Below are 26,744 nucleotides of genomic sequence, written 5' to 3'. Positions count from 1 at the left end.
TGAAAGCTAGACTAATGCTGTTTTCTTTTTTAAACATGCCTATCAGCAATACTGAAATTTAGCCTCCAGAAGTTAATTACTTACCAGAAATTATGTTCATAATTCTAGAGATAAAAGGAACATTCTATGACAGCTGCTAGAAGTAAATGAAAGGATATTTTCTAACATTTAACTTGGGAGGCCATAGTTTCACTCTCTAAGAGTTGTCTTGATGCATAAGCCACAGGATGCTCCTCACTGTTGGCCTTCTAACTCAGGACACACCACAAAGCAGGAGGTTACATGCATCACACAACAGTATAAACTCCTTCTGAAAATCTAGAAAATTAAAACTGGATTTGACATTAACACTTTGTTCAATACTTTGACTCCGTGCTGACAGTCCCCCATCCAAACAAATTTTGGAGCTTCTTTCTACAGCTGTGTGAGTGGTTACATTATATCAGTGAGTGCCCCCACAAACTTTCTACAATAATTCGAGATTCCCGAGAATGACTGTAGCTCCTTACCCAACTTGGTAACTGGGAAATCTTTTACTGCAGATACCAATCTTGGAACTGTTTACACTCTATATTTGCTCTAAGTTATCTACTTCCTTCAAAGCAAAACAACACTTTTCCATGCTTAATGTCAGACATTCAACCTGCAATCTCTTAAATACTTCCCTCAGCCATTTCTTATGTTCCTCCAGGTCTTTTGAGAACACAATTATACCATTCACATAGAATAGACATTGCTGATTCTTCTGTTCTTTCAGCACTCCATCCAACAATCGCTGAAATGTTGCAGGAGCATTCTTTAATGCAAACAGTATTCTCCAGTATCCTGGGCTCCTAGGGTACTGAGAATACTGTCTCCAGTTGGTCCTCCAGAACCACCTCCAATTGTTGATGATTCCCACTTTTTAAATTCATGGCACACAAATACCACACTGCTCAAAGTTATCGATGGTCTCTATGATGTTGAGTGTGACATGCATCTGTCACTGTATTGCAATTAAGACTATAGTAGACACAGCAAAATCTGCACGTCTTAGAATCGTTTGTAGACTTCTTAGGCATGATGGTGATGATTTGTGGGGCCCTCAACTGCATGGTCATCAGCACCCAATTCTTAGCCTTGATCCAATGTCTGGACTACTACTTTCCTCTATCATGCCATCAGTTAACTGCTGGTTGATAAAATACTCCATAATTGGTTGTATATATCAAGGTATCCATTAAGGTTTCCAGTTCACTGGAGCTTCATTTCTCATCAGAATTCAGTGATGTGTAACAGGCATCACTTGTAATGGAACAAAAGGAAAATAAACAAGTCTCCAAACTCCAAAAATAGCTCCTCCATTCACACTCTTTCTGTTCCCTTCTAGATGCTCTGTCTTTTTATGTAATGCAGTCAAGTGATGGCCTTTGGCTGCACATGGTTTAGACCCTCTGTGCAAGAGTTCAGATTTGGTACTAACATCCCTTACGTCATTTTCATCTCTGTGGCATCTATTCAGATTCATGGGTATCACCTTCATGCATTATTTCCCTTAACAACACAATTTGCTGTATCTAACAGATCATTCCCCTCCATTGGCTGTTACACACAGCAGATTGGCCAGTTAGTCCAGCACCATACTCACCCAAAGTGACTTTCTGGTGCCATCTGGCACACAATCATATGAATTAAGACTTAGAGTATTTGTTCGCAGATTAATTGGATTACACAACATGACAGATGCACTTCACAACAGCTATATGCTGGCAAAAGCTTCTCCTAACTGGAATGTTATCCCATTAAATTCCACCACATATAATCAAAGGTCAATTTTGGCATGATGATGATAAAAAAATCCAATCACAGGATCTTGCAGTAATTTTCACTCACATGAGGAACTACTTCTACAAACCACTTAAACTGAACTGCTTCCACCTGAAAATATATCTCCATTAACCACAATGGTCCCATATTATTATTTCCCACCCCACGATACATTTAGCATGGCTGGTTCCATCACCTCCAACCCCCTGGGTCTCTGCTATTTACTAACACATGCACCCCTGTTGTCCAACTAAACTTATGCTTCTTGCCCTCTACAACACATTCTGTCTCTGCATATGTACTTGCTGCTTCTAAGTCTAAGAAGAATGCCTTATGGTGGACCTAGGGTTTCCTCATACATTTGAAAGCTACCCTGCCCACCCCTATTACTGTCACCAATATTCCATTGCTGTCATCCATCACCTTTAACCCACTGAGGTTTGCAGAACTGCTTCTGCACATGCGCTGTCCATCCACATCTGTAACATTTTATGTTTGCAGAGAACACTCCACACCTGTCATGTATACCTACTGACATATCAATCTCCTGACATTTCATAGATAACCTGACAGCAGAATATGGTTCATCTTGAGCACTTATGTACTCTTCTTGATATATCAGATGATAAATTCTTCAGGAAATCACAAAGTACTCTTTGCATGACTTCCTGCAGCTAAACTTTATTCGCTTCTCCATTTTCACTCCAGCAAATACATATGCATATTTACCTTCCATATCGTATCAGCAAAATCCTCCAGTGCTTCCCTGTGCCTCTTCATAACATTACTCTACCACTCCTGAAAGAACCTTACACTAATCTGTTTCTTATAACTCTGCAAAAGCCACTGCTTCAGGTGCTCAAATGTCTCTGCATTCTTCAATACCTGCATATTTTTCACAGAAGTTTTCACCTTTCCCATTAGACATAATTTTACCACACCTAACAACTGACTATTGGACCAACTACCCATACCTGCTGATTTTGTCAGATCCTCCATGGACAATACCACATCCTCAGGTAGCAGCCAGATCCACCTCATGCTCTGGCATCTGAAGCAATGCTATTTGCTCGTCCTTAACTGCAATTTGCCCTCGCAAATCCATGTTATCTGCCAACAGCCATGCTACCTTTTCAATCAAGAACCATACTGAGTCTGGTTCTGATATGCCCTGCATCCTCAACTTTGCCATTGTAAAACCTTTATGCCTCTTTCATATGGGAATGTTACTGGGTTAAACTGGTGAATGTGACTTACGCAATGTACAATCTGTCAACTGCCTGCATGTGTGTCAAATTTATCTCACAAATAATTTACAGTCACCATTCTTGAAGTTAACTGCATTAGTGGACCTGCTATGCAATGCCACTAAACCATGGCATGTGACTTCTTCTCCTCTGCAGTTGAGGCAAGTGCTGGAAGAGAGCTCTGATCTATTTAAGCAACTGAAATGACATAATCAGGCTTGCAATAACTCTTCTGTATTATAATAGTAGTGTTTCCACTGTACAATTATTTTTTATGATTGTGTGCGATGCAGTTCGCTCATAACTTGTAGCTCATGACAGATTGTAACACATATGTGTAATGCTTTGACATAAGAGATTGTTCAGGAGTTGACATTATTGCCTGTGCCTTTTTCTCTGTGACTTCCAAGGCATCATCAAGCCACAGTGCCAAAGCATAAGTAGGCCTCCACAGCAGGTGGACATGTGCACTCAGTGTTGCACATTGTCAATGTCCTTAGTTGACGGCTTTCCCACTCCATCTACGCACATGTTAAATCAAAACATGTGCAGTGGAATTTTCCATACTTAGAAACTACCTAAACACCGTTTTGAGTTCCCATGAACCTCTTTTGTCAGCCTAAGTGGTTAGAAGTGGAACATTTAATTCCCTGGAATTGACATGTTGCACCACAATACACACAGCAGAAATACGCAGCAGTTGACAGATGGAAAATTACCACCAAGTCTTGCATTATGACTGATCATGAACCTTGCAACATGACTATAACAGTGATATGTAAAAGTGACACTGATTCTGTGTATAATGCAGTATGCTAAGCAGACTGCACTGCAAACACCTATCAGGCACTGACTGCTACTCCCTGTGGTTACCTTGAAATTATAAAACATTAGCCAGTTTCTCTGGCCCAAAACAGTGTAACCTACAAATTACAGTGACATTTCCACCTAAATCCCATGTCTGTCACACACACCAAAAGTAACCAACTGTTCTCTCTGACTCACCCAACTATGATGACACTGCAGTATGATGACACTGCATGCCGTATTGTAGACATCACGCACGCTGTGTGGGCCATGAACCATGTGCTGCCCACTGAAGATGACAATATACCTTTTGACTCTAAGTGTAGTTGGCCCCAAGGTTGGTGTGGCAGCTATGGCGCAGGACGCTTGGGAGCAGAAGGCTGAGCTGGGATTGCTGGCCGGTGCTGCCCCAGAGAAACTTGGCTATTAAAATGGATACTTTATTGCACTCAAACATCCGTGCTCTGCTGGAATGGAATAGCAACCACATTGCCCACAGCATGTGGCTGTGGCAGAGGGCTAGTGAGGTGACAGCCTGCATGCAGCCAGCTGGTCACAATGTGCATACCCAGGATTGCTGATGAAAGTGCACAGTGTGCTGCATGTGACTTGGTTTCATGAGCCAGGCTACAAGCACCCTGAATGAGCAGCACTTGGAGACAGTTGGGAATCTTCCAGTGGTAACCAGCTCTGCAGACGATGACTGTGTCCCAGTGGCTGATGACATGAGGTATGGCAGTGCCCATGCTGTAATGATGGTACGTGTCTGCCATGCCCAGATATAACTTTATGGCTCCCTGGGCTGGGGTCTGCCTCACTGATGGATTGAGCCTGGCATGGCCATGCTGGACCATGGCACTAAGACTGGGAAGTGGACAAGTGGACAGGAGTCAGAACCATGAGGGAGACCGGAACTTATTGTTATTGTTGGCGGCTCCATATCATTGTGTTGGTTGATGTAACAGCCATGTCCAGGTTGAGCTGCTGGGCTGTAAATAAATCTGCCACCAAAATAACAGCTGTTTATACAGAAACGTAGTGCACCTATTATGCCAGTTTGCTCCTTCTAGTCACACTCTTGAGAGCACTAATGAAACCCATCCCCTCACCTGCACTGCAGAACTGCGTCTTTCTGCTGCGCTGGCAGATTTCATTGAGCCGAGCCTGGCCCATCTCAAAATAAATCTACAACCCTGGTGCTATAATTGGAATGCCAGCACTTTGCACTTGTCAGCTACCAGTAGCTGCTGCAATGCTTTACCACTATATTTCCAATTATTTGCCCATAAAATAGTAATGGCACTGCATCTCAGACAAACTTTACTGTAATTATTAATAGCAACTGCTTGTATTTCCTAGTTCATTCTTCTTTGTATTCATGTCATTTATAGCAACAAAGGATTAAATGTGGTCTTTCTCAATGCATTTTTGATGTGAATTCAAATTTATGGTAGGTCAGGTAGCAAAGTTGGCAAAAAGGTGACCACAAAAATTTGCATGGAACTTTTGATCATTGTACCACCTTGAGAAATCCCACATTTTCTCCATATCATGATAAAGAATTCTTGAACATTCAGGTAGAAATGGAATGGTGAACCATTTTGTTCGATGTTTACACTGCTGGTTCCAGCAGTGGCATGAGCAAGTTTTACAACATGTCTATGTGCACATGTACTGTAATGGTCTGTGAGCTATAAATTAGTGAAGGGCATTTCTGGGGTTCAGATTTGCCTATTGTATCTGTTGTACCAAAAGTATTGTTTTATCACAAAAGACAAGATTCTCATGAAAACCACAATTTTGTGTACATTGCTGCATTGTTTTGCAAACTTAGAAGTAACTTATTTCATCCTTGGCCATCAGAACTTGTGGAAATTACAAGTGGTATCAGCTCTGCTTCATTCATTTCTGAAAGCTCTCACAAATGGCCCTTTGTAGAATTTTCAGCTCTTGGCTTGCTCTGCTCATCAACTTCTTGAGTCATGATTCACACAAATCCACTTAACTGCTGGCTGACAGTAGAAGCTGCTGCATCACAACAAAACTTTTAAATTTCTCAATACGATTTGAGATATCCAATATAATGTGAAAAAAATCTAGTTTAAATGATTGTTATATTGTACTTCTGCACTTAGGACAAATACAAATTGTGAGAAGATGAAATGTGAAAATAAAGAACAGTAGAATAATGGCATATAAAAAAAATCAAAATAGGCTTGAATGTGAGAGTTTGTACTGACAGTTCCAGTCTACAGTAGGCACAGAAAGTAATTTATTTTATATGCTGAGCTTTCAAATAAGTTTCTGCTTACCACTGAGCCTTTTGTAGCCATTTTGCATGTTTGTTTTCATTAAAAATTCCAAAAATCTAAGAAACATTTTCAATCTTGTTTATGTGACTGCAGCCTGCTCAATGCCACAGCAATATTGTGAGTGTTACCTTCAATCTCATTATTTGTATTTGTATTCACCTCTGTTCAGTCAGATGACTTGACAGTTCTTGAGCACATTTCTAAGTGATTTACATTTCTTATTAGGAAACTATGTTTTTCTTTTCTTAACGTTAAATTTTTGTTGTATGGGATCAAAATGTACGGAGGTGATAGAAGCCATAGGATACCTCTGAATATCATGCTGGACCTCATTTTGGCCAGTGTAGTACAGCAACTCGACATGGTATGGACTCAATAAATTGTTGGAAGTCTCCCACAGAAATATTGAGCCACACTGCCTCTATAGCCACCCATAACTGCAAAGTGTGGCTGGTGCAGAATTTTGTGCTCGAACTGGCCTCTCATTTATGTCCCATAAATGTTTGATGGGATTCATGCCAGGCAATCTGGATGGCCAAATCATTTGCTTGAAATGTCCAGATTGTTCTTCATGCCACTTATGAACAATTGTGACCCAGTGAATGGCACATTGTCTTCAATAACAATTCCATCATTTTTGGAAACTTGAAGTCCATTAATGGCTACAAATGGTCTCCAAGTAGCCATACATAGCCATCTCCACTCAATGATCAGTTCATTTGGACCAGAGGAGGCAGTCCATTCCATGTAAACATAACCCACACCATTACAGAGCCACCACCAGTTTACGCAGTGCCTTGTTGACAACCTGAGTCCATGGCTTCAGTGGGTCTGCACCACACTCTAACCCTACCATCAGCTCTTACCAACTGAAATCAGGCTTCTCATCTGACCAGGCCACTGTTTTCCAGTCATTTAGGGTCAAACTGATATGGTCAGAAGCCCAGGCGATGTGCTGTTTGCAAAGGCACACAGGTTGGTCGTCTGCTGTCATAGGCCATTAATGCAGAATTCATCACACTGTCCTAATGCATATATTCATCATATGTCCCACATTGATTTCTGGGGTTATTTCATGCACTGACAACTCTACACAAATGTCACTGCTTTCAGTCGTTAAGTGAAGACCGTCCACCACTGCATTGTTCATTGTGAGAGAAAATGCATCAGATTTGGTATTCTTGGCATGCTCTTGACACTGTGGATCTCAGAACATACATTCCCTAATGACTTCCAAAACAAGGTGTCCCATGCATCTAGCTCCAGCTACCATTCTACATTCAGAGTCTGTTTATTGCCGTCATGTGGTCATTATCATGTTGGAACCCTTTTCATATGAATCACCTGAGTAGAAATGAGAGCTCTGCCAATGCACTGCCCTTTTATACCTTATGTACATGATACCACTGTCATCTGCATACATGCATATCACTATCCCACGACTTTCATCACCTAAGTATAATGCAAATACTGCTTGTCTATTTTTTCCATGTGATGCATCATTTTACATGAATCAGTGGTGTGCTGTATGCCATTTAATATTTTTATGTTATGTTAAAAATAAATTACAGCTGTGGTACTTACATCTTTCTTTATATTGTTGATTACACTAAGTCTGTCACTGAGAATGGCTAAGGCAAGTGCATCTTTTATAATCTGAAAAAAAACAAGGGTTTATTCACTAATGTAAATTTTTTGCAAATAACAAAATTTCAGATTTTGTTTGTAATTATCACTCAGTTGAAATGCAACTGCTCCAACATTTACAGTGTGATCAAAGAAGTACTTACAATTCATAGTCTGTCTGCGTTTTGAGTTGTTAACTAATTTACTTGCAAATCTACATGAAAGTGCAGAATTTCACACTGAAAAAGCTCATGCTCGAAAATTTACACATGTGGGTATCATGTGGCATGCTCTCTCTCTCTATCTCTCTCTCTCTCTCTCTCTCTCTCTCTCTCTCTCTGTCACACACACACACACACACACACACACACACACACACACACACACACAGAGAGAGAGAGAGAGAGAGAGAGAGAGAGAGAGAGATCTGCAATCAATTATGTGTAGCCTCTATTCCATATCGAAACAATCTAAAGTGGCACTGCATTTATGAGTAACCAAAATTTGAATGTGGAGCACATTGATTGCTTAATTTTCTTTTGTCTTCATGATACCTCTGGGCACAATACATAAGGGGTCGTAGTATATTCCTAGACTCACCCCTCCAAAGTTGGCACTTGGAACTTACTAAAAAGGATTTCATAGGTTAATCTGTGTACATCTTCAAGTGTCTGCCAACTCAGATATTGCAGCATTTTTGTGACACTCTCCCATTGGTCAAGCAAACCTGTGACTATTCATGCTGCCCTTCCTTGTATGTATTCATTATCCCCTGTTAGTGCTATGTGGTATGGTTTCCACACACTTGAGTAATATTGTAGGATGAGTCATGCAACTGTTTTTGAAGCAACCTTCTTTGTAGAGTGATTTCATATTGCTGGTTTTCTAGCAGTGAACTGAAGCCTGCTACCTGCTTTACATAACTGACTGTATATGATCATTCCATTTCATATTCACATTTTCAAAGTGCTACACTTGTTGAGTTGACTGATTCCAACTGTGATACATTTACAGTGTAGACCCAAAGAAACTAGGCACGCATGCCTAATATCATGTACGCCCCCCCCCCCCCCCCCCCCCCCCCGCGAGCAAGCAGAAGTGCCGCACCACAATGTGGCCCAGACTCGACTGATGTATGAAGTTGTGCTGGAGGGAATTGACACCATAAATCCTGCAGGGCTGTCCATAAATCTATAAGAGTGCGAGGGGGTGGAGATCTCTTCTGAATAGTGTGTTGCAAGGCATCCCAGATGTACTCAATAATGTTCATGTCTGGAGAGTTTGGTGGCCAGCAGAAGTGTTTAAACTCAGAAGAGTGTTCCTGGAGCCACTCTGTAGCAATTCTGGATGTGTGGGGTGTCGCATTGTCCTGCTGGAACTACCAAAGTCTGTTGGAATGCACAATGGACAAGAGCAGATGCAGGTGATCACACATGATGCTTACATACTTGTCACCTCTCAGTCGTATCTAGATGTATCAGGAGTCCCATACCACTCCAACTGCAAATGCGCTACATCATTACAGAACCTCCACCAGGTTGAACTGTCCCTTGCCGACAATGGATTCATGAGGTTGTCTCCATGCCTGTACATGTCCATCGACTCGATACAGTTTGAAACAAGATTTGTCCAACCAAGCAACATGTTTCCAGTCATCAAGTCATCAACAGTCCCATTTCAATATTGATGGGCACAGGTTAGTCATAAAGCTTTGTGTTGTGCAGTCATCAAGGGTAACGACTGGGCCTTCAGTTCCAAAAGCCCATATCAATGGTGTTTCATAAAATAGTTCACACGCTGACTCTTGTTGATGGTCCTGCATTGAAATCTGCAGCAATCTGCAGAAGGGTTGCACTTCTGTCACACTGAATGATTCTCTTCAGTCATCATTAGTTCTATTCTTGCAGGATCTCTTTCCAGCAGCAGCGATGTCAGAGGTCTGATGATTTACCAGATTCCTGATACTAATGGTACACTCATGAAATGGTTGCACAGGAAAATCTCCACTTCATCACTACTTCAGAGATGCTATGTTCCATCGCTCATGTGCCAACGATAACACCACATTCAAACTCGCTTAAATCTTGATATCATGCCATGCCACATCATTATGAAGTGTCATATTCATGATCTATGGAACAAGTACTAATCTAATCTCATCTAATCTAATGTACCATTGTAGCAGCAGTAACATACCTAACAACTGCGTCAGACACTTGTCTTATATAGGCACTGCCAACTACAGTGCCGTATTCCACCTGCTTATATATCTCTATATGCGATTATGCATGCCTATACCAATTTATTTGGCACTTCAGTACCCATTGTAGTCATAGGATACTATGTTTTTTTTCATTTTCTGAGATGAACAAGTTTACACTTCTGAACATTTAAAAAAAGTTGCCAATCTTTGCACCACCTTGAAATTTTAGCATGATCTGAAAAAAAGTGCAGCTTTTTTCAGACCTTACTTAATTATATATACCCTGCATCATATCCAAAAATTCTGAGGCTGCTATTAATAGTGCCTGCATGGTCATTAGTATACAACAAAGACATGAATAGCAGGTTGTTGTTGTTGTCTTCAGTCCTGAGACCGGTTTGATGCAGCTCTCCATGCTACTCTATCCTGTGCAAGCTTCTTCATCTTCCAGTGCCTGCTGCAACCTACATCCTTCTGTGCCCCAACACTATTCACTGGGACACATCCGAAGTTATTTCTACATCTGTCAATAACTCTCCATCTGAGATATCATAGTGCAGATATCCTACCAAGAAATCCTCAACTCAATTACAAATTATACTTTACACTCCATTAAATTTAACATTTGATAATAAGGGTAGGTGCAGTACTAAGTCAAATGTTCATTGGAAGTCAAGAAATACTGCATCTACCTCATTGTCTTGACTCATGGCATTCAGGACATCATGTAGGAAAGGATGCTTTGGATTTCATATGACTGACATGTTTGGAGGTCCTGCTGGTTGGGGTGGAGGAGGTAATTCTGTTTGAGATACATTATTACATTCAGACTAGAATATGTTCTAGGATTCGATAACAAATGAAAGTCAAGAGTGTGTGTGTGTGTGTGTGTGTGTGTGTGTGTGTGTGTGTGTGTGCGTGTGTGTCTGTGCGTGTGCTTGTGTCTGTGTGTGTGTTTTTCTGCATACATGCTTGTGTGAATTGCAACATATCAAATTAAAGCTAAATACAAGACAAGCATATAAACACAAATCATGCTGTAAATTGTGCACTAATGAACCTCACACAACTATTGTGGATTACTGGAGTTCAGGCGATGACAGATTATAATTTTGTATTTAAAATGAATATGCATCTTTTCTTCTGGGTCATTTTAATATGTCTGTAACATTATCCTAGAAATTCTACACACAGCAATAATGTATTAGAAGCATAAAATAAACATATTAAGTAATCTCTTACCTCCTTTCTTGCTTCATCTTGAATTACGGCAATATCATCAAGCTGAAAGATAAAGATGTCAAGCAGTATAGGAAAAATTTTTTGCTGTCTATAAAATAATTATGTGGTCTATGTAATTAAGTGGTTTGGGATTAGAGCACCCAACAACTAGGTTATTGAATGCTTACACAAAATTTATATAAAACAAATGTGACTACTGTACATTAAGTATAACAAAAATTACATTAAAATTAACAGTGAAAGTGCTCAGTATGTATTTTCTTTTTCCTGTCTTAATTACAATGTAGTGAGCACTAACACAGTTATCTCAGATCCGAAATTAAAATCAAATTACTCCAAACATGGGCAACACCAAAAATTTTTCCATGGGGGGGGGGGGGGGGGGGGGGGAGGAGGGGGGGAGCAGTGGCAAGATTCTGTTCTGAAATAGCCATTTTTCAATTGACTGGGGGATCCAAAAATGTCTCTTGCCCTAAGAAGAAAATCTGTTACAAGGTACACAAAACAAACTGTATCTCAAAGGCAGATTACACTGATACTTAAAGGATTAGCATATTTTAGTTCTACATGAAAAATCATTGCTTTATGTTATTAATATTGTTCACACCATAACTAGAACCAAGCCCAAATCCAAAAGAAGGGTTGTCAATGAAGTACAACACTTAGCACTTAAAACACATTTGTTATGAACACCACTTATCGCCAGAACCAAAATGAACTCTTGGATAGTGTGCTGCTATTTATACAAATGCCAAACACTCCAGAACATACAAACAAAAAAATTTCTAGAACTTCCCAAAAATGATAAATTCTAACTGCTAGTTGTTGGGTTAGAACTGACAACCTGCAGCACACTAGCCAGTGATGCTAACTGCTTTGCCACACTGCATACAGCACAGCTTATGGCAACATGGAGCGCATCACGAACTATGCTTACCTCAAAAGGCAGACAAATGGGGGCAGTTGACAATATTACACATACATACAATGGAAAGGCATAAAGACAATGTTATGAAAAGGGTAGATTGCTACTCACTGTATAGTCGAGATGTTGTGTCACTGATTTGCACAACAAAAAGACAGCTAAACAAGTAAGCTTTCAGCCAGAATGCCTTCTTCTGAAGCAGACAAAACACACACACACACACACACACACACACAAACACACACACATCAGACAGTGAGCAACTGGGTATAATGGGGAAGCACTCTGGATGGTAGGGGTAAGGAAGAAGCTGGAAGCAAGGAGTAGGAGGGGTAGCAGAGCAGGGATGGGGGGTGGTAAAGTGCTGCTTATGGAAGCACACAGAGATGAGATGGGGAGAGGGTAAGCCAGGAAGGTATAGTTTGGAGGTTAGATGGTGTGCGAGGTGGGTGGGGAGGGCAAGGGGGGAGGGGGGGAGGAGGATGGAAGGGAACAAAAAAGGAGAGAATTAAAAAAAACTGTGGTTGCATTGGTGAAATAGGGGGCTATGTAGCGCTGGAAGGGGATAGGTTGGTGAACAACAATGACTAATGAAGGCTGAGGCCAGGGGAACAACGCAAACATAGGATACATTGCAGGAAGAGTTTTCACTTTTGCAATTCAGAAAAGCTGATGTTAATAGGAAGGATCCAGATGAGACAGGATGTGAAGCAGTCATTGAAGTGAAGAATATTGTCTTGGGTAGCATGATCAGCAATTGGATGGTCCTACATTTATTGGCCACTGTTTGTTGGTGGACAGACAGCTTGTTGGTTGTCATACACATGTAGAACAGAGCACACAGCACACTGGTTGCAGCTTAGCCTGTACATCACTTGACTGCTTTTGCAGGTAACCATACCTTTGATGGAAAAAGTGATGCCTGTGAACAGAGTGTAATAGGTAGTGATGGGAGGATGTATGGGACAGGCCTTGCACCTAGTTCTTTTAGAGGGATATGGGCCAAGGGGTTGGGAGCAGGGGTGGAGTATGGATGTTGGTTCAGTGGGTGGCAGAATACCATTGTGGGAGGGATGGGAAGGATATTGAGTAGGACATTTCTCATTTCACAGGGTAGTTTAACCCTGACGGAGAAAGGGAATCAGTTGCTCCAGTTGTGGGTTGCGATGTAGTTGGTCATGGTGATTAGGAAGGAGGTAGTTGGTCTGGAATCCATTGGGTGCTGGGAACGGTAGTGTTCAATAGTGGCAAGGCCATGGGCATTAGGCCTATTAGTGTAAAGAGAAGTGGCAACAGTAGTGATGAGCAGTGCACCGTGTGGTAAAGGAACAGGATCTATGTCAAGTCAGTGGAGCAAATAATTGTGGTCTTTTATATAGAAGGGCAAGTTGTGGGTAATAGGCTGAAGGTGTTGGTCTAAAACAGCAGAGATTCTCACTGTGGGGACATAGTAACCAGCAACAATGGGACATGCTGGGGGGTTGTGTTTATCGACTTTAGGAAGCATGTTGAAGGTAGGAGTGTGGGGAGTGGTAGGGGTGAGGAGAGAGATAGAATCCCGGAAGAGATTCTGGGATGGACCTAAGGATATGTGGAGATCCTGTTGGATTTCCAGAATGGGATCACTGTGGGAAGGATTCTCAGGGGAACAAATCTGACCACTGCTGGAGTCCTTCTGCTAGGCAATTCTTGTGATGCAAAATCACAGTGGTCGAGCCTTTGTCAGCAGGTAGGATTATAAGGTTGGGATCAGTTTTTAAGTGGTGGACTACAGTTATTTCTGTAGATGTAACATTAGCTTGAATGTTGAGGGATTTGGAGAATGCTGGTGAGGAAATGTTCAAGTTTAAAAAATTCTGGAAAGCTAACAGGGGGCGACTGGGTGCAGTGGTAGGTCATGGTTGGATGGAGCAGTGAACTGAATCAGACACAGTTCAATGTTGACTGATAGGGCTGGTTGTGAAAAAGTGTTTGCACTGTAGGGACTGAGAGAAGGAGCCCAGTGTGATTAAGTTTGGGAGTGGGGCGAAATGTAAGGCCTTTGGTAAGGACTGATACTTCTGTGGAACTATTTTTTTTTTTTTTTAAGCTTTTGGAGGAAAGGTTCATGACTGTGTTTCGGGTCTGTTTAAGTTCTGAATTCCATATGGTGGTGGGAGGTAGTTTTAGAAGATGTGGTAAATGTAGCAGGCGTGTGAGGTAGGGTTTATCAGCTGTGAGAAGATGTGCAGGAGTTTTGGAGGCTGTTGTAGAGCTCATGGATAGTGGCAGTACAAGGCAAGAGTAAGAGGTGAAAAGGTTGCAGAGTTTTTTGAGGTGGCCTTCTGGAGGCTACTCCAGTTCCTGGAGAACTAAAATTTCAATGTGAGAGATGGGGTACAGAAATTTGGGATTGCAGAGCAGGGAGGGATATCAGAGCAGGAGAATTTTAAGGATGGAGAAGAAGTATTGCAAGAAGGTTTGGGCCCAATTTACATGGTTTTTTAGTACTATGTTGATGAGAGTTAAGGTCTGGTGCCGTCTGAACAGGTGGAGGTCACAGTGGAAAGAGGGGTTGCAGCTGGAGAAAATAATTTGAAGGTAAAGCCATTCGGAGGGTTTCCATTAGCCAGGCAAGAACAGATGAACGGTATGTGAGTCTGGGTTCTCATCAATGATAAGATAACTTTTCTGTATTGGCACAGCTGGAGAGAGCAAGGATTCAGAGTGCAGGCCAAAACTGTGTAAAAAATTTGTAAATAACATAGAAATACATGCAAAAAAATCACAAAAATATGCCAAAATATGTGGCAAAAATTGCAAAAAGGATGGAACGGATGATGTATGGGGAAACAAGATGAAATCTGATGGAGTAGGTCTGATAATGAAAGGTCACTTCCAACTTTTCACTGGGTGAGAGATTCTTGATAAATGTAACCTAGGTAAGGAGCCAATGCCTGCTTCAGATTCATCAATGACATCTTCGTGATCTGGATCAAAGGTGAGAACAACCTACCCACACTACTTCAGAACCTCAACACCTTCTCCCTCATTTTCTGCACCTGGGACTGCTTAATCCTGTAAGTCCCTTTCCTTGATGTTGACCTCCACCTCAAAAATGTTTACAACAGTAGCTCCGTCTATGTCGAACCTACCAACCACCAGCAAAGCTCAACTTCAATAGCTGCCACTCATTATATACAAAGAAGTCCCTTCCATGACAAGCAGACCCTACTAAAATATACCAAAGGTCTCACTGAGGCCATCACCACCCAAAATTACCCTGCCAACCTCATACAGAAACAAATCTCCCATACCTTTTCTCTCCATTCACCTAGAAACTACCAAAGTTCCACTGCCTGGCCACAGAGCAGCATTCCCCTTGTGACTCTGTACCACCCAGGACTGGAACAACAGAATCATATTCTCTGCCAGAGTTTCGATTACCTCTCATCATGCCCTGAAATGAGGAATTTGCTATCCACTATCCCTCCCACCCCACCGACAGTGGTATTCCACCACCCACTGTCCCACCCCACCCACAGTGGTATTCCACCACCCACTGAACCTATGTAATATCCTTGTTCATCCCTATGCAACCCCTGCTCCCGACCCATTGGCTCATGGCTCATGTCCCTGTAATAGACCTGGATGCACGACCTGTTTCATACTTCATCCCACCACTACCTACTCCACTCCAGTCACAAGCATCGCCTAACCCATCAAAGGCACAACTACATGTGAAAGCCGTCATGTGATCCACAAGCTAGCTGCAACTAATGTGCTGTATTCTACTTGTGCATGGGCACTAACAAGCTGTCTGTCCATAAGAATGGCCACTGACAAATTGAGGCCAAGAAACAGCTGGACCACCCAGTTGCTGAGCATGCTGTCCAATACAACATTCTTCACTTCAATATCTGCTTCACAGCCCACAGCCTCTGCCATCTTGAACCTTCCTGCCAACACCAGATTGTCTTAACTGCACAGTTGAGATTTCTCTCAGCTATATATCTTACGTTCCAGTAACCCCCCTGGCCTCAATCTTCATTAATCACATCCTTCATCCATGTATCCCTTTTCCTGTGCCCACTCCAGCACTACACAGCCATCTATTTCACCAACACATCAATAGTCGTTTTTACTTCTCTTCTTTTCAACTCCATTCCTGCTCCCCTCTGTCACCTCACACCCCATCTCACCTTCTGACTGTACCTAGCTGTCCCACTTTGTTCCTGCCACATCCCTGTATGCCCCCACAAGCAGTACTTTACCATCCCCCACCCCCATCTCTGTCTGTTGAGGCCTATTTCCGATTTCTGACAAAGTCCTTGTTGGCCAAAAGCTACTTTCTGACAGTCTTTTTGTTGTGCCTATCTGCAACTCAGAATCTCTGCTATGTCACTACAGTCATATGCTTTTCTACCCATCGTGTTTCAAACACGGAGACTACCTGCTTCATGAGTACGCCATTTTGTTTTGGTAAGGCTGCAAAAATTCCAATTCAGTTTTGCGCAAATTGCACATCAGAGCACTTAAAAATATAAAAGTTTAAAGAGCAATTAAAAGAAGATTCTTGAAGATAGACATAAAATATCTTGAGAAAGCCTACTTACAAAGTTTCAAGAACTGGCTTTAAATGATGACACTAGAAATATACTACAATCTCCTATGTATACTCCCATAGAAATGTACTACAGTCCCCTACATATTGCTCCCATACACAACTACAAATAATACAGAGGCATTTGAATAATCATTCTTCCTGTCATCCATAAGTGAATGGAATGGGAAAAACCACTTATGACTGGTACAATGGGACATACCCTCTGCCATGCACTCCACAGTGACTTGCAGAGTATGGATGTAGACATAGGTATACTGTCTGAATATTACTAAAATAGAAATGACAATAAATTTCCACAGAAATATTGAATTATGCAGAATGAAACTATTCACTTAATTTTATGATTGAATTTGGAGATACCCAAAATTCCTTAGGAACAGGAATAATTGAGCAAGTCAATTGATGGTTTTCCCAACAAACAATGATGTGTTGTTGTTGTGGTCTTCAGTCCTGAGACTGGTTTGATGCAGCTCTCCATGCTACTCTATCCTGAGCAATTTCTTCATCTCCCAGTACCTACTGCAACCTACATCCTTCTGAATCTGCTTAGTGTATTCATCTCTAGGTCTCCCTCTATGATTTTTACCCTCTACGCTACCCTCCAATACTAAATTGGTGATCCCTTGATGCCTCAGAACATGTCCTACCAACCGATCCCTTCTTCTGGTCAAGTTGTGCCACAAACTTCTCTTCTCCCCAAACCTATTCAATACTTCCTCATTAGTTATGTGATCTACCCATCTAATCTTCAGCATTCTTCTGTAGCACCACATATCGAAAGCTTCTATTCTCTTCTTGTCCGAACTATTTATCATCCATGTTTCACTTCCATACGTGGCTACACTCCATACAAATACTTTCAGAAATGACTTCCTGACACTTAAATCTATACTCGATGTTAACAAATTTCTCTTCTTCAGAAACGCTTTCCTTGCCATTGCCAGTCTACATTTTATATCCTCTCTACTTCGACCATCATCAGTTATTTTGCTCCCCAAATAGCAAAACTCCTTTACTACTTTAAGTGTCTCGTTTCCTAATCTAATTCCCTCAGCATCAGCTGACTTAATTCAACTACATTCCATTATCCTCGTTTTGCTTTTGTTGATGTACATCTTATATAATCCTTTCAAGACACTGTCCATTCCATTCACCTGCTCTTCCAAGTCCTTTGCTGTCTCTGACAGAATTACAGTGTCATCGGCGAACCTCAAAGTTTTTATTTCTTCTCCATGAATTTTAATACCTACTCTGAATTTTTCTATTGTTTCCTTTACTGCTTGCTCAATATACAGATTGAATAACATCGGGGACAGGCTACAACCCTGTATTACTCCCTTTCCAACCACTGCTTTCCTTTCATGTCCCTCGACTCTTATAACTGCCATCTGGTTTCTGTACAAATTGTAAATAGCCTGTCGCTCCCTGTATTTTATCCCTGCCACCTTTAGAATTTGAAAGAGAGTATTCCAGTCAACATTGTCAAAAGCTTTCTCTAAGTCTACAAATGCTAGAAATGTAGGTTTGCCTTTCCTTAATCTTTCTTCTAAGAAAAGTCGTAAGGTCAGTATTGCTCACATGTTCCAGTATTTCTACGAAATCCAAACTGATCTTCCCCGAGGTCGGCTTCTACCAGTTTTTCCATCCGTATGTAAAGAATTCGTGTTAGTATTTTGGAGCTGTGGCTTATTAAACTGATTGTTCGGTAATTTTCACATCTGTCAACACCTGCTTTCTTTGGGATTGGAATTATTATATTCTTCTTGAAGTCTGAGGGTATTTTGCCCATTTCATACATCTTGCTCACCAGATGGTAGAGTTTTGTCAGGACTGGCTCTCCCAAGGCTGTCAGTAGTTCCAATGGAATGTTGTCTACTCCGGGGGCCTTGTTTCGACTCAGGTCTTTCAGTGCTCTGTGAAACTCTGCACGCAGTATTGTATCTCCCATTTCATCTTCATCTACATCCTCTTCCATTTCCATAATATTGTCTTCAAGTACATCGCCCTTGTAGAGACCCTCTATATACTCCTTCCACCTTTCTGCTTTCTCTTCTTTGCTTAGAATTGGGTTACCATCTGAGCTCTTGATGTTTATACAAGTGGTTCTCTTTTCTCCAAAGGTCTGTTTAATTTTCCTGTAGGCAGTATCTATCTTACCCCTAGTGACATAAGCCTCTACATCCTTACATTTGTCCTCTAGCCATTCCTGCTTAGCCATTTTGCACTTCCTGTCGATCTCATTTTTGAGACGTTTGTATTCCTTTTTGCCTGCTTCATTTACTGCATTTTTATATTTTCTCCATTCATCAATTAAATTCAATATTTCTTCTGTTACCCAAGAATTCGTACTAGCCTTCGTCTTTTTACCTACAGGATCCTCTATTTCCCTCACTACTTCATCCCTCAGAGCTACCCATTCTTCTTCTACTGTACTTACTTCCCCCATTTGTGACAATTGTTCCCTTAGGCTGTCCCTGAAACTCTGTACAACCTCTGGTTTAGTTAGTTTATCCAGGTCCCATCTCCTTAAATTTCCACCTTTTTGCAGTTTCTTCAGTTTTAACCTACAGGTCATAACCAATAGATTGTGGTCAGAGTCTACATCTGCCACTGGAAATGTCTTACAATGTAATACCTGGTTCCTAAATCTCTGTCTTACCATTATATCTGATACCTTTTAGTATCTCCAGGGTTCTCCATGTATACCACCTTATTTCATGATTCTTAAACCAAGTGTTAGCTATGATTAAGTTGTGCTCTGAGCAAAATTCTACCAGGCGGCTTCCTCTTTCATTTCTTAGACCCAATCCATATTCACCTACTACGTTTCCTTCTCTCCCTTTTCCTACACTCGAATTCCAGTCACCCATGACTATGAAATTTTCGTCTCCCTTCACTATCTGATTAATTTATTTTGTTTCATCATACATTTCTTCAATTTCTTCGTCATCTGCAGAGATAGTTGGCATATAAACTTGTACTACTGTAGTAGGTGTGGGCTTTGTGTCTATCTTGGCCACAATAATGCATTCACTATGCTGTTTGTAGTAGTTTACCCACATTCCTATTTTCCTATTCATTATTAAACCTACTTCTGCATTACCCCTATTTGATTTTGTGTTTATAACCCTGTAGTGACCTGACCAGAAGTCTTGTTCCTCCTGCCACCGAACTTCACTAATTCCCACTATGTCTAACTTTAACCTATCCATTTCCCTTTTTAAATTTTCTAACCTACCTGCCCGATTAAGGGATCTGACATTCCACGCTCCGATCCGTAGAATGCCAGTTTTCTTTCTCCTGATAACGACATCCTCTTGAGTAGTCCCCGCCCGGAGATGCGAATGGGGGACTATTTTACCTCCAGAGTATTTTACCCAAGAGGACGCCATCATCGTTTAAACATACAGTAAAGCTGCATGCCCTCGGGAAAAATTACGGCCGTAGTTTCCCCTTGCTTTCAGCTGTTTGCAGTACCACCACAGCAAGGCCGTTTTGGTTATTGTTACAAGGCCAGATCAGTCAATCATCCAGACTGTTGCCCTTGCAACTACTGAAAAGGCTGCTGCCCCTCTTCAGGAACCATACGTTTGTCTGGCCTCTCAACGGATACCCCTCCATTGTGGTTGTACCTACGGTACGGCTATCTGTATCGCTGAGGCACGCAAGCCTCCCCACCAACGGCAAGGGCTATGGTTCGTGGGGGGGGATGATGGAAATATTATCCTGTGGTCATGGTGTGCCTGCCTGAACCATTCCAGTAGATTCTGTCCTGGCAATCAAAGTTCCTTGGGACCCTAACATTGTGTCATTGTTTTTGAGACAAAGCAGGAGGGCCAGCTCTGGTTTGGGACCACAAGGCAGGAGGAGGGGGGGGGGGGGGGACCAGTGGAGAGGCAGGTGGAAGGAGTGTCTAACAAGTCAGCTGGACATGTAATCCATTATGAGGAGTTAGAGTGAATGTGATCCTATGACAAAATGCACAGTCAGATCATTGCACTGAATTATCTGGCAGTAATTCTTACTGTGACTGTTTGACCCATGATGCATCACTGCTGTTCATCAAGTATAATGTCACAGCAGATCTAGGCCTATAATTGCGCAGGTGTCATTGGTGAAGATAAAGTTCCATTCAAAAGATCTCAGCAAGTCTAGGTTATGATTCAACGTCATTTACCCATAAGGTTGCTATGAGGTATCTGTTTGTTGCAACAAGTTGTTGTATGGCCTCCACTGCCCTGGGTATTCCCATAAGATACACAGAAAATAGAGTTGATGTCAACTAGAACCTGCAGCTTGCACTGGCTAGGGGATCTGCATCGCTGTGTCCTGCCCCCAAAATATCTATGGTAGAAACATTCCTTCTAATCTGGTGTGGGTGAATCACATGCACTGCCAGATTCCAGAGAATATTTTGCGTTTATATTTCCTGTGGGTGGGAATTTACGTCCTTGACACACTCCAAGAGACACAACCCAATGTGTATTATCATCTAGTTGTGATGTTATGTTTTCCACAAAATTTACATATGCCGCACCACATATGGTAAACATCTTAGGATCTGCAACCTCTGAAATTCTGTCAGTGGTTTCAGCTTCTGTTAATGTTGACAGTAAGGTGAGATTCTGGAAAGTATGACATGCATATGAAGTAAAAGAATTCATTTGGCACTTCTGAACTTGTCAACAGGCAGAGATGAACAGGAATAAAATGATTTTCTGCCCTCTAGCTCCTCACTGAACAACTGCTGCAGACAGTGCTTGGTCCTCCCCAACTTCCATTTTGAGTTGATTCTTCCCACTCCATGTGAGATTCTGCTGCCTCGTGACTGCTGCTGACCAACCTTATTACTGCAGGCACATAGCGGTTGACTCATGTGGTTGTCAGTATGGTGACTGGTCTCATATCTAATGTGATACTTTGCTACTGGCTTGGATGCAACCAGGTTTGCTGCAATGTAGAAATTTTACCATGGTGACACTCTGCTGATATTACTGCTGATCTTGGTATTTCTAGTGTAAGGCTTGGTACCACCCCTTTTGATATTGGAAGAATTCTTGCTGCTGGTAGAGCAGTTGCTCCTTCTGTTCTCCTAACTGGTGAGTCTGCAGCTGCAGCACTGGTAAGAGTTGTAGCTGTGTCCTTATTTACTCAAAATTTGCATCTGATGATGATGTACTGTCAATGTTCACATCTCAGGATTGCTGGTACATGTTGCAGATTGCTGAGACTCAAATCTTACCCGCTTCCTGTGCTCATGCCACCTTCTTGTGAAGTTCATTCTCATGCCAGGGTTACCCCTTGGGGGGGGGGGGGGGGGTTGTAAATGCAATATTTGATACCACATAGATTTATTTGCATGCTGTTTGCTATGGTGCATAGAGTGTGGCATAGCGGTTAGCATTGCAGGTCGCCAGTTCAAGTAAAAAACCAGCAACTATTGTTTAGTATTTATCATTTCTGGAAAGTTCGTGAAATATCTTATGTTTGTAATGTTTGTATAGTCTGGAATACTCAGTGCTCATATAAATATCAGCATTCTGGAAGATTCAACATTTATGTAAATAACTGCACTCTCTGTCCAAATATTTAGTTCTGTTCTGGCTGTAAGTTGGTGTTTGTAAAAAGTGTCATATTTCATTGGCAACCCTGCTTTTGGATTTGGTCATGGTTATGGTTTCGACATGACATTGTTTGTTAGAGGCACTGGGTCTTTGATAACACATACGTCACTGTGGCTTCAAATAGGCAATGTAAAAGCCATCATCCACACTGACAGGAACTGGAATACAAACAGTATGTTGCTCCCAAGGTCCATGCATCAAGCAAAGCAATAGATTTCAACCCAGCAGTAAGTCAGCTGCCTATGAGACATAGATCAGTGTTTCCTGGAGATTCTGGTCAGGACCTGATGAAATGGCTGAAAAGAGTCAGTTGGGTCACCTGATACAACAGGTAGGATGACATGATGTGTTTGGCACTTCTGCGGCATAGCCCCAGCAATGGTTCAAGAACGACAAAGAGAGGCTCAGTAGTTTTAATAAATTCCAAGCTAAGTTGAAGAAAATGTTTTGCAACAATCAGCAGTAAGTCCACTTACCAGAAGAACAATAGAAAAATAAGGCCAAACATCATGAAACGAAATGATCGTATGGTATTGTTGGCCGGGAGGCCCCATGCGGGGAAGTTCGGCTGCCGTATTGCAAGTCCTCTTTAGTTGACACCACTTCAGCGACCTGTGACTCAATGATGATGAAAGACACACAACACCCAGTCATCATGAGGCAAAGAAACCCCTGACCCTGCTGGGAATCAAACCCGGGACCCCGAGCATGGGAAGCGAGAACGCTACCGCAAGACCAGAGCTGCGGATGCCAAACATCATGAAGAAATGATACAGACTTACACACAGAATATTTTTGCCCTTTGGACTACTGTGAATGACAGAATCCAACAAAATCTCGCATTTGATGAAAGGATCTGCAGAAGACATGTGGCAAGCTCTTCTGGGTATGATGTCATAACAGAACAATTCATCAAATGATGCTACAGCATCAAAGAAATGCAATGGAAGAGAGCTGGATGAAACTCCTGAATCTTTGTCCCTGTGTCAGTTGTGGAAGATCACTAGGACCTCATCTGCCTCATACAACAAGTTGTAAGAGAAGAGATACAGTGTTTTGTGGCAGCCAGAAGTGTCTAGACCGAGTATACAAGGGAGCACAGATACATGTCATGAGATAACAGAGAATGTTGAAGAATAGGTGTGTTGGGCTTTGGCACCAGACTGTGCAACTAATTCAATGTGCCATGAAGAATGTACTTAGCTTACTCAGTTTTGCACCACCACTGTAAAATGGCAACACAGCATCCGACCAACACAGGTACAACCAACTCCTCCGCCAAGTGTAATGCTCTGCAGGAGAACAGACTTATGTAGGACAGATGACTGTGGATGCACTTGACACATCATACACTACTGCAGAGAGAGAAGACTGACTAATACACTGCAAGACCATCACAACAGTCCTATTCATACCAGTCAACTGCAGATGAATATAGGCTGAAGCCCATCACCGTATGCTGGAAAAGGTTGCTCCCTAACATGCCATTGCCTTTCCTTGTTGCTGTACCAAGGTAACAGCAGTTCACCTAGCCTCTGAGTTCAGGAGAGTTAAGTAAAGTGACCATCTATGGAGGTGAGACTGTGACAGATTTAAATTGTCCAAGGTAGACAGTCACCAATATGTCAGGAAACCACATTTATGTCACCATCGATGCCCACATGTCCAGGTGGTAGTGAACTCAGTAGCTTCCATTTCTGTAATGTCAGATGCTTATTGCCATCAGCCAAAGAATACCACATACCACAATGCAAAAGTGATTGCACTGAAAGTTGCAAATGGGAAATACTTGCAGCTGACAGGAACATTTATTGCTGGAATAACTATCAATGACAGAAAGAACCCATTAAAAATTGTTGATTTAACAGAAAGTAGTCATAATGTTTTCTTGGATGGCACTTCTTACAGGCATCAGAAGCAGTCATATACTGTGGAAGATCATAGCTCCAGATTGATGAAGCTATTTCAACAAAGGCACATAACAAAGATTACTCTGAGATGCTGTTTGCTCTGAAGATGTTTTATCCCACCATCATCCATCAAACAAGTCTCAGTTTTTAATCACATGCTCACTTAAAATGTTGATTGCTAAAAGTTTTTCAGGCTCACAAAAGAAATCTACATGTCAGTCACAGTCACATGCATTGTATGTAGCCGAGGAGAACTTTGAACTACTAACTGTCACAAGCAGCCACACTCTTCCCTAAATATATGTGTGCAGAAACAACCAAACCAAGCCAGGAAGGGCACCTTAATGTTATCGATGAAGATTCATGCACCAGTACCTCTACAGACAACAGAAGAGTGGAAGATCCACCAATAGCCAGCATTCATATAGTGTATCACTAGCCAAATGATGGATAATCCTGGAGGAAGCGGATAAGATCCCATAGGACAACCTCAATGAGAGTCCTTGGTTCCCTCCTGAGGTACTTGTGAAGAAATATGGGACCAGGCATTGCTGTGTTGACTAATGATGCCTGAACAAAATCATGAAGAAAGATGTCTATTCATGGCCATACACTAGTGACACCCTAGACTGCTCAAAAGGAGCAAAGTATTTCTCAACGATGGGCATTCAGATGAGCTCCTGTCAAATCAAGGTTCATGGGGCTCACTGGGAAAAGACTGTCTTTTGAACTCCTAATGGTCTCTATGAATATAAAGTTTTGCCACCTGGACTCTGTAATGGCCCAGCCACCTTTGAATGCATGATGGACAACTTGCTTCAAGACCTTAAACAAACAACATGCTGTTACTTTCTGGATGACATTATAATTTTCTCAACATTTTAATATTTGTTTTGAGACTACACCAGACTTCCATCTGAATCAGAAAATTTGCCTTTTCACTGCCCAAGAAATAAAAATCTTGAGGCATATGGCCACTGATGATGGAGTCTGTCGAGACACAGAGAAAATAAGACTAATAAGAGCAGTCACAGATTTTCCTGCTCCTGATGGTGAAGTTTTCTGGAACTAGGTGAAAGAAAAATCTTTCATTGTCCTTAAGGAGATGCAAACACCTTCTTTAGCATTGTATGATAGGGATGCTGAGACTGTACTTCATACTGACACTAGTAATTATGGAATAGGTGCAACTCTAATAGAATTCAGGAAGCTGCTTGTGATTTGTGCCTCCAAGAGTACTCTTCAAGTCCTAGAGGAACTACTCCACAACCAAGAAACAGTGTCTGGCAGTTCTTTGGGCCATCAACACATTCTGGCTGTGTTTATTTGGCAATACATTTACCACTGTGACAGACCACCATTCTCTGTGCTTGCTGACTAGCCTGAAGGAGACTGGCAAGATGATCACAACAGTGCCAATCCACCAAACTGGAAGCAAGTTCTTGGGGGGTTCCCAAGGAGGGCAAACAGGAGTCAATGGATGATAGTCTGCACTGGCTACATCACCTGTATGCTGTCACTAAAGCTGTGCAAACTGCTGAAGATCCAGAAATTGCAAAAGTCATTGTAGAAGACATAATTTTGAAGCACGGATCACCCAGTGCAATGATCTCTGATTGGGAAGAAGCTTTCCAGCTGCGAATAGCATCGGAGGAAAATTTCACATTGAAAAATCACCCACAGGATGAAAGCTACCTATCATCCACAGATGCATGGCCTCACAAAACATTTTAATTAGACATTAACAGATATGCTCTCAATGTATGCTGATCAACAGAAATATTGGGATACAATGCTGCCTGTTGTCACATTCACATGCAACATGTCCTGCAGACATCTACTTAAGGATCTAGGGATCCTCACAGTAACCTCACAGTACTTGTATTCACTTATGAAATTTGTTGTTAATAATCCAGCCCAGTTCAAGAGTAATAGCAGTGTGCATAGCTATAACACCAGGAGAAAGGATGATCTTCACTATGCAGGGTTAAATCTGACTTTGGCACAGAAGGGGGTAAATTTTTCTGCCACAAAAGTCTTTGGTCACCTACCAAACAGCATCAATAGCCTGACAGATAGTCAACCAACATTTAAAAATAAATTAAAAGAATTTCTAGAAGACAACTCCTTCTGCACATTGGCTGAATTTTTAGTTATAAATTAAGCGAGAGAAAAAAACTAACTTAAGCATTAGTGTCATGCAATATTTTGTGTAATGTAATATCTTGTACAGACATCTTTCTTTAACCTGACACGTTCCACATCATTACGAAGTGTCATATTCATGATCTATGGAACAAGTATTAATCTAATGTAATCTAATCTAATCACATTGAATAAAGACTCTAAGGCTTCACACCATTTCTCCTGCTTCATGGTTGTGAGGCCGGACAACACTGGTACACTGGACCCATTCCAGCCCGATCACTGAAACGC

The 26,744-nt window shown here is 41.6% G+C and overlaps 1 protein-coding gene across 3 annotated transcripts in view; it reads right to left on the bottom strand.

Moving 5' to 3' along the window:
* LOC126278376 (uncharacterized) overlaps positions 1-26,744 on the bottom strand; it is a 355,754-nt gene that overhangs the window by 4,050 nt on the left and 324,960 nt on the right. For all 3 annotated transcript variants that reach the window (XM_049978453.1, XM_049978452.1, XM_049978451.1), the window contains 2 exons: positions 11,244-11,285; positions 7,757-7,828 (listed from right to left, as the gene is read on the bottom strand). In XM_049978453.1, the coding sequence (XP_049834410.1) occupies positions 7,757-7,828; positions 11,244-11,285 (114 nt within the window). The remainder of the gene's footprint in view (positions 1-7,756; positions 7,829-11,243; positions 11,286-26,744) is intronic.

Source organism: Schistocerca gregaria, chromosome 6, assembly GCF_023897955.1.
Source record: "Schistocerca gregaria isolate iqSchGreg1 chromosome 6, iqSchGreg1.2, whole genome shotgun sequence".
Lineage (NCBI taxonomy): Eukaryota > Metazoa > Arthropoda > Insecta > Orthoptera > Acrididae > Schistocerca > Schistocerca gregaria.
The sequence above is the reverse complement of the archived record's forward strand: the minus strand, read 5'-3'. Positions and strand labels throughout refer to the sequence as shown.